Raw genomic sequence first — 13,069 nt, 5'->3', positions numbered from 1 at the left:
CAATTTGCTGCATGTATGATCTGCCACATTCTGTAATTCATTTTTCAACTTTTGAGGTCATGTAGGTCATCTTCTCTCAAAGTTCCTGAAAATTTGTCAAAAATTAGTACAGGATTTTTTAAAAAATACTTAAAATATCCACGAAACGATTACATGCTAATGATTTCAGACAAAATACAAACAAATTAGAAAATTAGAACATTCGATATGTTCACCTTTAATCCGAAAGTTCAGTGTTCGATCTCCGGTGTCAGCAACTCGGACCTTGGCTAAGGTTTTCCGTGGTTTGTACGTTCAGACCAATTTCAGAATGATACCTTGTATAAGATAAAAACAATTGTCTCACATAATTCCATATTTTTGTTGTCTAATGTCCAATGCTAAATAGCCTTTTGAGTTATCTGTAGTTTATTGAATTAGTAAATTAAATAGCATAAATAACATTAAGGTCATACTAAGGTCAACAGGCATAAGGTGTGGGAACATATGCATTTGAGTAGGGAATTTAGTCTGCGTCATGTTTCTTGTAACTGAAATGTTTTAAATTGTTTGATTCATGCATTTAATCAAGAAGATATATGTGCTTGCTTGCAAGTTTGTGCTTTTCTTTTGAGGTTGACCTAATGATTAACTGGCATTGTTGCAGACAAATCTCTAACACTCAGTGGAAAAAGTATGTGGAGAACGGGAAAGCCCCTGAGAAGATCCAGGAACTCCGGCGAGGGAAGTCTGACTTGGAGGTGTTGAGGTCGAAGGAGAAAAGGAACTCCGGAGGATCGAATGGCAGCAGCAACGGAGGAGGGCTGGGACGGAAGCAGGAGAAGAAGAGCAGTCTGAATGCAGAGAGGCAGAGGAAAGCTATGGGTAAAAGACAGTCTGTTTTCCATCTTTTAACCCTTTTAATTTTTTTTTTTTTGCGTAGGGGGGGGGGTTATAGACTTTGTCAAGCGGCTACAGCATCGTCCACATTTATCCTACGATCATGGTTTGTACATCGTTCCTCTCAGAATAGAACAGCCTTTCAAACGGTACGATTCACATTTCCCTATCATATCCCTGAGGCGAGAAAGTCAGAGGAATCGGAATTTTTTCTGTTTTTTTTTTTTTTTCCCAAAATTTGAACACCTCTGGACTCTCCTGTGTTAACACACAGATCTCAAAATCAACTGAAAAATAGTAAGAGATGCACTAAATGTATGTACAAAATTTCAAGTTTCTATCTTGAACAGTAAGGCTGGGGAAAAAATATTTACCAATGAGCTCGACGATGCCCCAGATTACTCAAAAAGACCCGGGTGTAATATAAACTTTTCCTGAGATATCCCTATTTGTCATAGGGTCATGGTTTGTACATTATCCTCTTCAGATAAAACAGTCTTTCAGACGATACCATTCACATGTCTCAATCATGTCTCTGAGGCGGGAAAATCGCGAAAAAGGGATTTTTTGTTAACCCCTTACCGCATGCCGTACCATATATGGCACATACCCTTTCTTCACTTTAGCTTTTTTGTGATTTATCAAAGGCACCAAATGACTGTTTTGTCTACTGTGTGAGATATTGACATGTATAAATAAGAGATTTTGGTGTCATCTGGCATGCTCTTTGTAAGTTGTAAGTGTGTCATATATGGCACTTATTTCTCGTCGGAATTAAATGAAAAATCTAAATTTCAAGTTTTAATTTATTTTTCAAGTTCCAATATGAGGATTTCCAATACTGATTATTTTTTTCGCTAAAAGAAAAAAATCATCCAGAAAGGGGTTAAAAAATAACTTTGTTTTTCACCTCTATACCCTCTTTGGACCCCTCCTGTTTTAACGCAGACATCTGAAAAATACTAAGGATGCACTGAATATGTGTGTGTGTGTGTGTGCAAATTTTCAATCTTCTAAGTGCAAAAGTAAGCCCGCCAAAAAATATCATCCCCCACAATACCTCAGATTCCCGTATGAAATAGGATCTCAGGTAAAAATTTCCTGAAACATCACTATTTATCGTAGGATCACCGTTCGTACATCATTCTCTTCAGAATAGAACAGTCTTTCAAACAGTACCATTTACATTTCTCCATCATGTATCTGAGGAGGAAAACTCGCGACATTTTTTTTTTTTTTTTTTTTAACCCTCTGAATCTCTCTCTCCTTTCCTACTCATAGTAAGTTTAGTTACTGATTTTCCTTTAGCTCGATTAAAAAAATATAATTTTCTATAAGTGAAATTTACAATGTCAACAATGTATTTTGTTTTTAGGTAATTATTGGTTTATTTCTGTACTGATCTATGAATAAAAGGAACAATATCAGAGAATATCTTTTTCACAAGAGGTACAAACTGCGAAATTTTATTTTGAAAATATCTTTAAAACACGAAATATGAGAAACGGAGCGCGAAATTTACATATTCTTAATGCGAAAAAGTCGTGCCCCTAGCTATTACCTATAGCATACCCCCTCCAAATAAATAAATAAATAAATAAATAAATAAAATAAAAGAGGGAGAGGGAAATCTAGTAAAATTGGACATAGTTTTATTTTGTGCATGTATCAGTTGTTTAATGGTGTGAATTTGTAAAATTTGTAACTATTAAGTGTCTTGGTTTACGAGTAGTGTTTGTACGCAGTTAGTAATTTCTCAGTATTAATTAGATGCTTAAAATTATGTTTTAAATACTTTTGAGCAGCAGATATTAACATAGAACACATAAAGATAAGTTTATTTTGTCTAAAGTGTGTTACGTATTTACTAGAACGTATTATAGTAGTGTGTACTTAAAATGCCAATTGTGATGTTTTGCTTATGATGAATTCTCTGTTTGCAGGAATTAAAGAAGATGTAACTGGCAGAGAGAAGGAATTTCCTAATATAGAAAAACTCGCAAAGACTGACCGAGGATCTCCCCGACCTTCGCAGGGCTCTCAAAGTATTCGCGTGAACAGCGAAGGAAAGAAACCTCACTCTGCGAGGGGAGTTCCTCAAAGCTTTGGCTACATTAAGCGTCCTACAAGCACAGGCAGTGTGTCTTCCACGGGGAGCGGGGGCAAAGGGGGCTCCTCCAGTAAAACTGTTCGTAATGACCGAGAGACGAACAATCAGTGTGAGGAACCGAAGACTGCTCAGGTGTCCGCGGTGCCCCGAATGGATGTGAGAAGTGAACAGTCAACCACGAACCGTAGTAGTTTAGATCGCCCAAGGACGAAAGTGAAAGTGAGTGGGGGGACGCAAACCACGAGTGACCTGCATGCACTAACCTCCGCAGCGCATAGTGACTCTGAATATTCTCGCAACTCAATCGGCCACAAACACCAATACAAATCGTACTCTCTTACAACTCCCACGGCAGCACAGTTGTCACAAAATGTCAGGGATCGGATCTTTGGTTCTCAGTCCTTACCTAAGTCTACCACTTCCAGTGCGGAGTACGCTGCATTCTTCGCTGGCGTCCATGGAGGATACGGGCGCGAAAGGAGCCCCAGACTCAGCAAGATAACTGACGGCTCGTTGAGTGACACGGCGTACTCCAACTACGCAGAGCTCCACGGCTACTACGGAGGAAGCTCAAGCCCTTACCCATGGATCCGACACAGCTCTACGTACGCCACTGCAATGACGAATTCACCGCACCGAGGTATTGGAGGTATACATTCACTTTGTCTGTTTGTCAGTAGCATTTAGGGAATTAGGGAACTAGTCATAAGTTCTGTCCTGTAACGGAAACGTATTCATCACAGTTCCTTATCCATTGAAGAATATTAGTATGCTTTTCCTTGAAAGTCATTGCGACAAATTCTTTTCCACGAACAGGATAGAACTTTTGATCATATTTCATCCGTAGCTAGAAGAGCATGATACATAAACATTGTTCTTCCTCTGTGAATAGTTGTAATTTCTTACCTTTTGACATACTAACTTGGTGCATGATTACATATAGATTTTTAGCTGTTTTTATTTATTGGTTAAACATTTTATTAACAAACGTCTCTCCAGTTTTTGGTCACGAAAAAAGAAGGGCTCAATTTGCTCTTTGTGTTAATCGTGCATCTAAATAATCAGATTGTGCTCAAAGCTGAGAAGCATTAAGTATATTTTTTCACGTTTTATAAAATGTTGCAAAAATTGAACGAAATGTTGTGACACCTTAAAATTATTCCGTTTAATTATCTAGTAATCCCAAAATCCTGTTGACGTAGTTAACAGTTGTAACGCAATCGACACATAAATGGAAATAAACTGTAATTTCTAATTGTTTATTACCTACGGTGCCTACACTTTGGCAATGAAATGATTACAGTATCTTACCAAAAATAAGTATTTTAGTTTAATTGAGGTTCTTCTCTATGCTCACTTCCAGTTTTTTAGATTTTTTTTTTAAATTTTAGTGAAAAAGTTAAAAAAAAAAAAACAATGAAGAATATAAATATGTAAAAATTGATTCAGATACTGTCTGCAAAATTATTTATCTATACATATAAAAATGAAAGTGACTATGTTTGTGACAACTCTTGAACCACCCGACCGATCTCGATCAAATTTTCAACATAAATGAAGTTCGGGTCTGGAATAGTTTTTATCATTTCCTTTTGATGGTGCAGCTTAGGGAAGGGTGTATGACCGATGTTATCCATAGTTTTCGGGGTCGTTGAGATGAATAGTGACACCCCAGATGCCGTTTAAATCCAAATTCAGCCTCCATTAGTACTCCTAAGTGGGGATGGTGACATATAAATATAATTGAAAATGACTGATATTAATGGCGAATTCATAGTTTTTGGGGCCCCTAAGTTGATTGGTGTCAATTTCTGGTGCCCTTTATGTACAAATGAAACGTATCCTCCCCGTGCGAAGAACGGGTATTCTGATAGTATTAAATAAATGTAAGAACTATTTCCAGACCTTTCCTGATAGACCAGAAATTCGGATGCGCAACTTATTATATCTTAATTGAAAGAGGAAGTAAATGAACACAACACTGAATGAAATGTCCTGCAAACAATTTATTTAGTTCATGTCATAGCATTTTCACATGTTGTCTGGCTTAGTTTCTATTTTTGATGTTTTGCATTATCTTAAGTAAAAAAGCGAGGCAAGCTTAGCGAAGAGTTTTTTAACAGTTCAAAATTTAGCGAAGCGACTGTAAATAATAATAATAATAATAATAATAATAATAATAATAATAATAATAATAATAATAATAATAATAATAATAATAATAATAATAATAAAACAAGGAAGAATGGGGATAAATCAACAACATTTACAACAATTGCACTGATAATTGAAGACGACTGCTTTCATAGTCGGTAGCGAAAGTGGATCTACGTCTCTCCTACATGTTTTGTGATCAATAATTTCCGAATGATTCGAGCGACTTTGTTCTCTTTGACGTAAAGAAAATACCGAAAAATTCATTTCTGTTGGTTTAATCCATCCCAGAGTTATTTACAGAAAGACAATGTAAGGATATAACCTATCTTGGTTATTGAACGTATACTGCAAATTTTTAACAGTTCTCTTTCACAGAAGTTAATATGGCCAGGTGTGATAACTCTATCCTTTCTAGATGTTTTCAAAAAACATTTGCATGTTACCACATGTATGTATATATATTTGTTCTTCGTGCATGTAATGAACTGTACACAATTACATATACAGATTATATTAACAAGACTTATTTATGGTCGTTTTCTGATCAAATGTACGTAATATTTGTGATGTTTTTTTGCTTTTCTTTGGGAAAAAGCGGAGGGAGTTCTCATTTAGTGTTTGCTAGATGATGATGTAGCAATGAAAGTTCATTACCATTCAGCAATAATGTCGTTTTATGTACCTGTAAAAATTCTTATCTTGCTTTGATTCAGGACATGAAAGACGAAAGCAAAAGAGCAACAATGTAACTTTGATATTTTGTGGCTTTTATTTTTAGTAGATGTAGAATATATACAGGGTGGTAGGTAACTCCACCGACAAACTTTGGGAGGCGATTCCTTATACGAAATGAAAGAAAAAAAAGTTCTAATAAAGATGGACCGAAAAATGCCTCCTTTCAGAGTTATGATCCATTGAAAATTCAAAAAATCATTTTTCAAAACTCCCTAACTTAGAAACTATAGGACCTATCCCAAGCGGTTTAAGGAATTACACAAGAACTAGTATGTTCTCTATCTAAATATCCATATTTTACCATCTTGTGTTATCGGTGAAAGGAACTGTGAAAAGGAAGTTGAAGTATAGGGATACTCCTTTAAGTACTAATAGTGCGTTCGTTTCGCTGGTACCGGTGAATTCTGAAACATGGATATTTAGATAGAGCGTATAGCAGTTCCTGTGTAATTACTTAAACCGCTTGGGATAGGCCCTATAGTTTCTAAGCCAAGATGTTTTGAAACGTGATATTTCGAATTTTCGGTAGGTCATAACTCTGAAAGGAGTCGTTTTTCGACCCATGTTTATTAGAACTTTTTTCCTTCATTTCGTGTAAGGAACCGCCTCCAAAAGTTTTTCGGTGGAGTTTCCTACCACTATTATATATATATATATATATATATATATATATATATATATATATATATATATATATATATATATAAATAAGTATAGGGTGGCCCAAAATTAGGTATATACCCCTGCATTGATCAAGTATAACATTCTAATTTATGGGTTTATTTGCTTTAGCTCTTCTGAGCTTAAGATGTAAGTAAAAGCACACTAAAAACAAATAATAAAGGAACTAAGTCTACCTAAAGGATAACATTAAGAAATGATATAAATTGCAATGAGCTGATCAGTACGGTACTGTATACCTACTTTTGGGCTACCCTATATAATAATAATAATAATAATAATAATAATAATGTGACTTGAATAGTTTAAATTTTGTTTATATTGTTATTGTTTGTTATTACCATCTAAATCTGTTCTTATGTAGCATTCTTTTCTCAAAGGAACCAAGCACGAACGTTCCAAATGCTTGCGTAAATAAACACAACAGATGAAATTCAGTTACTGTATTATTGTATGTTTCACTGAATGCTAACTTTTAATTACGAGGCACATCCAAAAAATAAGTGTACTAGATTTTTGTAGGTTAAAAAAAGAAATAAAACAAAACTTTGAAATGGTTACATGAGTACAATTGTGAACTATTTTTGCACGTAGTTGCTATCCCTCTCGATGTACACTCATGTCCAAAATTATTGTCGCATGTCTATAAATGTGTTGTTGTAGGAATATAATTTGATAACGAATTCGCCCGGTATTTCTTATAATATTAGTATGTGTATAATCGGCAAAGACATGTATGTGGCAAATTTCATGTCAGAAGAGCAGTAAACAAGAACAATAAAACAAAAATAAAACTTTCTTGTCCATTTAGTAATATTTTGTTTTACTCATTGTAATTTTCGTATTTATAATTCTTTCCCTATGAAATTTACCACAAATATACATTTCCCAATTATACACATAGTGTCAGTATTAATAGTACCCTGCAAAATCATTAACAAGTTATATTCTTACAAGAAGACAGCTATAGATATGCGACAATTATTTTGGACATGAGTGTACTTAGTGAGACGAGGGATTTTTTCTTTTTAATGCCTTGGTCAAAGAAGTCTGCCGCCACTTCTTTTGCCCAATTCTTTATCTTCACTTCCTCGTCAGTTGAAAATTTTTTCCCACCCATGTGCATCTTCAGGGAGGTGAACAGATGATAGTCTAAAAGCACTAGGTCAGGCGAATACGCGAATCAGTCAAAACCGACGATTTTCCACTCCTTTGCTCATCGTGCACATCAATACGACCGTTTTTAAATTCACGACACCATTTAAACATACTCGTACGATTCATAATCCCTTCGCCATAAACTGATTTGATCTGATTAAAAACTTCAGGCAAAATCTTTCCCTTTACAACGAGATAATGGGTAACGTTGTGAATTGGCGGAACATTTGGAGACTTAACTGTGGCCACAGTTTTTGACGTACTGACACGTGATTGGGCTCGCTGGAAAGGGTGGGAACTAAACTATACGGCAGTATGACCAACATAATAATAACAAATTCCCTCTGCCCACGAGAGCCGTAGTACACTTATTTTGTGGACGTTCCTCGTAATTTTAAAAATGAAAATGAAATTTCTATTTTAATGACGCACGTTTATGCACGATAGGTTAAGGAAGATGGATGATTAATTAAAGTTAATGTTTGTGAAATTAGATTTTATGTTTTCCCCCCATTGATCATTAATTTTAAGATTACAATCAAGTGAAATAAAGAAAAGAAGAAGAAAGCCTCTTATTTGACGCATACTCATTTTGCATTAGGTATGATTATTAACAAAATATTTTAACAAATTAGTCATAATAAATATCAATCATTTTCGTATGTAGTTCGAAATTTTATTTTACTCTACCGTTTAAAAGATCAGATAAATTAATTTACATAAAAGTTCCTTGAACTAGTTTTTGATTATATTGACAAGAATTACCAAGAACTAATCACAAATTCCCCCAAAAAATATTTAATTAAAAAAGTACATGTATTCCGATCTAAACACATTAAACTAGAATTATATAGTTTTAAATGAGAATTGGAAAACCTCGGTGCAAGGAGGGAACAACACTAGTTTTACATTCATTTCAGGATAGCAAATAAACATTGTTAAAAATGAACTTACTTTACTCTAGCCTCCGATTTTTTTTAACACATATGTTATGATAGGGTAAAACTTTTCTTTACCAAAAGTTTGAAGGCGAAAAGACAATAAATTTATTTTTAACGATTTTTTTTTTTAATTCTGAGCTAAATTTAAAAAGAAAGCAGAACTGAAAATTAAATAAATTACAATTGTTTACCAGACCAGATAAAATTCAATTTATTGAAAATGTAACATGATATTCTCACTTAATTTTTTTAAAGGTTTTTCCTTTAGTAGTGATGTTACACGTATCTATTGCTCTTGCATTTAGAAATCTAATCTTTGTGTACCTCATTTAACATTAGATATTTTGAGTTAATATCGTATTGTTTTATTATTATTTTCAATTACTTACGTACTGCTTAAAATGGTTTTAATTAAAAACTTATGTAAATTGTGAATTTCAGCTCCATTGACGGAGGCAGAAAGTTTGGAATCCCTGAGTTCCGTAGGGTCAATGACATCTCAACTGCAGCAGCGGGCCAGCCTCACTCACGCACGACTTATGATGCACCAGCGAGAAACCAGCGCCTCCCCAGGGCCTCGCCTCAATCGCAGCAACAGCATTAGGTCAGCACTTTTTCTACATTCCTCATCACGGCAAACTCTTCTTTTTGTACCATTCTGATATTAGCCATGGTAGATTAAAACATATCATTTGTTAAAAAAAAATAAAAAAATAAAAAAAAAATGGTAGACGTTAAGGGTTTAAGGAAACAGATGCTCAAAGTTCAGAGAAATAAAAGTTTACACTGGTAGTAAATGAGCTGCCAATAATTTAAATACATCCTTCTTAATGATGTAAAATACTCGCGTCTAATTTTCGCTTAGTTTATCACTAACTCAAAAAATACGTGGGTAGGTCAGAAAATTAGTTGCACTCCTTCGTAAATATTTTCGGTGTGGCAACACTGCAGACATGTAGCTGTGTCGTGTGACGTAGCGGCTTTCACGAGGCAAGTGGAGGTATTCTGATCATCAGTCGTAAACATGTCTTGACAGCTGCAAGTGGCGTCCAAATTGAAAACGAGTGCAGTGATTAGTTTTTTGTGGGCGAAAAAGTATAACTATACTGAAATTTATCGGGAGTTGCATGAAGTGTATGATGAAATGCAATGTAAGCAGGCGAAGCTGGCAGCACAATAAACGTGCGACAAAGTTTAGGTTAAAAATGTGGGATCACCCTCCTTATAGCCCAGATCTTTCACCGTATGTTTGGTTCCATGAAAGACAAACGTTCAAAGCGAGGATACCACTTGGATGACGAGGTGAAAGCTGCAGCCCAAGAATGGTTATCGGGCATTGGACGAGATTTCTTTGCAGAAGGCATAGAAAAACTTATACCGCACCTCGACAAATGCTTAAATAACGGAGGTAATTACGTTGACAAGAGATTGTGAATGGAACTTTACAATACAAGTAAAAGTTATTGTAAAATTTCTATCGTGTTTTATTTTCTTAAGCAGTGCAACTAATTTTGTGACTAACCCTAGTATTAGTCTTAAATCTATTTCAAATTCTGTTCTTATTATCTGTTTTAAGAAGCTAAGAGCCATTCATTATGAGTATAAGTAATCTTGTCAAACATCATCAGGGTATGTCACCTGTCAAAAACAATAATATTACCAAACTTCAACTCTCATGAAAGAACCCTGGAGGTGTCTAATTTTCTACTGGAGTTCATATGATAGCAGTGCTTTCCTACCCTGCGACGTGACCGAGTCTCACAAAAAGAGAAGATAAGGATGAGACGTTTCCTTGAAATTGGAATTCGTAGAAAATTTCTTATACAGTATTTCTTAACAGAGAATAATTAGTTTTATATTTTAAAGAGTAAAAGTAGTGATAAATTCTTATGTCACATAATTTGTAAGGTGATTCTGCATATGAAAATAAACCGAAAAAGTCCTATGAACATGTGTCCGATTTTCTATCGTTACGGAACTGAAGCGGGTTGAATACTACACATATTAATAAATGATTATGAAGACAAATGTGAATATTACTAACCGAAATGCTGTGTAGGCGCTGTGGTGGACAGTATAATGGTAGGACAGATGACTGATTCATCTTACAAGAGGTGTGGGGTTTCCCTCAACAGATGGCAGCACTGTAAAATCGCACCGAGGCAAAAGATGCAAGCGTACCCAGTCTGCAATCGCGGGTTCGATCAGTGAGCAGTCGTCAGGCCGTGTGCGTGTCGTGCTTGAGTGTTGCATCATATCCCAGTATCTGAATAACACATTTCCTCAACGATGAATTGGTCGTGGCAGGCCCATTAACTGGCCTTCCAGATCACCCGAGCTAACCTCCTTACACTTCGGTGTATGGGGCTGGTTAAAGAGGTATGTGCACGCTACGAAGGAGGATACACGTGAAGAACTTGTCGCTCTCAATACCGACGCTGTTCTCCGCATTAAAGCCCGCCGAGATGATGATTGATGTGCAACATAACACACCCTCCAACGAGTTGACAAGTGCATTGAGATGGGTGGGGGACTTTTTTGAACAGCTTTTGTAGGATGAATCAGTCATCTGTCCCATCATCATTGTGTCCACCACAGCGCCTACACAGTATTTCGGTAAGTAATATTCACACTTGTCTTCATAACCATTCGTTAATATGTGTAGTCTTCAACTCGCTGCAGTTCAGAAACGATCAGTTACATGTTCATAAGACTTTTTCGGTTTATTTTCATATGTAGAATCACCTCACTGTGACATTCATACTGAATCACCTTATATATATAATATACAGTATGACTCTAAATTCGTGGTACAAAAGCAGAGGAGTAATTCCTGGGAGTAAAACAAACAAAAAAAGTTCCAATAAACATAGGGCGAAAACCCATCATCGTTTATGTGTTATAGGCTGCCGAAATCATGAAAAAATGAAATTTAAAGGTTCATAGCTCCAAAACTATGGAACCTACTGTAGTCGGGTCAAGACTTCATTTAGGAATTAGTATGTGCCCTATCCAAAAAATGCGTGTTTCAGAATCCTGAGGTGCTTCCATAACAATTTTTATAGAGGAAGTTTGACTACGGGCCTATGATATACATCCATAAAAATTGTTGCGGGAGTACCTTAGGATTCTAAAACATGTATTTTTGGATAGAGCACATGCTAGTTCCTAAGTGAAGTCTTGACCCGACTATAGTAGGTCCCAGTTTTGGAGCTATGGAACTTTAGAATTCATTTTTTCATGTTTTCGGCAACCTATAACACGTAAACGATGGAGTTTTCGCCCTATGTTTATAGGAACTTTTTTGTTTCTTTTACTCTCAGGAATCACTCCTCTGCTTTTGTACAACGAATTTAGCGCCATACTAAAATATCTGATTAGAAAAGCGGTATTGCAATTCCAATTATTTCTAATCTTTTGTTAATGTCATTGCTAGCATACGCTGCTTGAACAGTTCTCATAAATATATTTAAAATGTGCTCAACGTTTCTTGTTGTCTATGCTTTAACGAATTCGTTCAAAAAGTCATTAATCGTCGAGGTTTTACTGCTGTCCCTCTACTCTACTCCTTTACTCTCGAAAACATTCAAGCCCTGCATAAGGGGGAAAAAAAACTGCTCATACTAATAGTAAAAGTACCCAGACGTGGATAAATTTTCCAATTGTATTTTTTTAATACAAATTTAAGAATGCATATTGCAATGAAACTTTTTTTAAGCATACATGTATTTCTCTATGGAGTCACGTGAAAAATGATTTGAAAGCTGGGGCATAAATATGCTTACATCTCAAATATTGATAAGCTTTTTTAATGTTGTGTAATAACGAAACACAATATTTATACAGGGTGTTACAAAATTTGTTACAATATTTTGTGAATAGATTCCACGCAAAGAAGAAAAAATAAGAAAAAAACTTTCATATGAATTTGTTGTCGGAAGTGCATAGTTTCGTAATTATAGGATGCCGAAAACGTGAAAAAAAAAAAAAAAAAAATGATACTATAGAACCAATCGTGGTCGGGTCGAGACATCACTGAGGAACTGGTATGTGAACTATCCAAATATCCATCTTTCAGAACCTCCGTACTTCCACACTCATTTTGAGAGAGGCTGTTTGGGAGTACTTGATCACTCTCCACCTACCTCTCCAGAATTCGTGTGCAAGTACTGGAGCATTCGTAAACATGGATATTTGGATAGTTCACATACCAGTTCCTCACTGATGTCTTGACCTGACTACGTTAGGTCCCATAGTAGTGGAACTATGAACTTTTAAAATTCACTTGTTTCACGTTTTCGGCACCCTATAACTCCGAAACTATCCACTTTTGAGCACAGATCCATAGGAACTTTTTTTTTCTTATTTTGATGAGGAATCTGTTCCCAAAATTGAGACACATTTTTTT

At 35.5% G+C, this 13,069-nt stretch overlaps 1 protein-coding gene across 15 annotated transcripts in view; it reads left to right on the top strand.

The window, feature by feature from the left end:
* The window catches only part of sick (sickie), a 1,461,343-nt gene that overhangs the window by 1,229,614 nt on the left and 218,660 nt on the right, over positions 1 to 13,069 (top strand). For 14 of the 15 annotated variants that reach the window (XM_081752883.1, XM_081752888.1, XM_081752886.1 and 11 more), the window contains 3 exons: positions 647 to 864; positions 2,823 to 3,638; positions 9,103 to 9,265. In XM_081752883.1, the coding sequence (XP_081609009.1) occupies positions 647 to 864; positions 2,823 to 3,638; positions 9,103 to 9,265 (1,197 nt within the window). The remainder of the gene's footprint in view (positions 1 to 646; positions 865 to 2,822; positions 3,639 to 9,102; positions 9,266 to 13,069) is intronic. The other variant, XM_081752884.1, reaches the window with a different exon arrangement.

This window comes from Thermobia domestica, chromosome 3, assembly GCF_964235325.1.
Source record: "Thermobia domestica chromosome 3, izTheDome1.hap1.1, whole genome shotgun sequence".
Classification (NCBI taxonomy): domain Eukaryota; kingdom Metazoa; phylum Arthropoda; class Insecta; order Zygentoma; family Lepismatidae; genus Thermobia; species Thermobia domestica.
The sequence above is the reverse complement of the archived record's forward strand: the minus strand, read 5'-3'. Positions and strand labels throughout refer to the sequence as shown.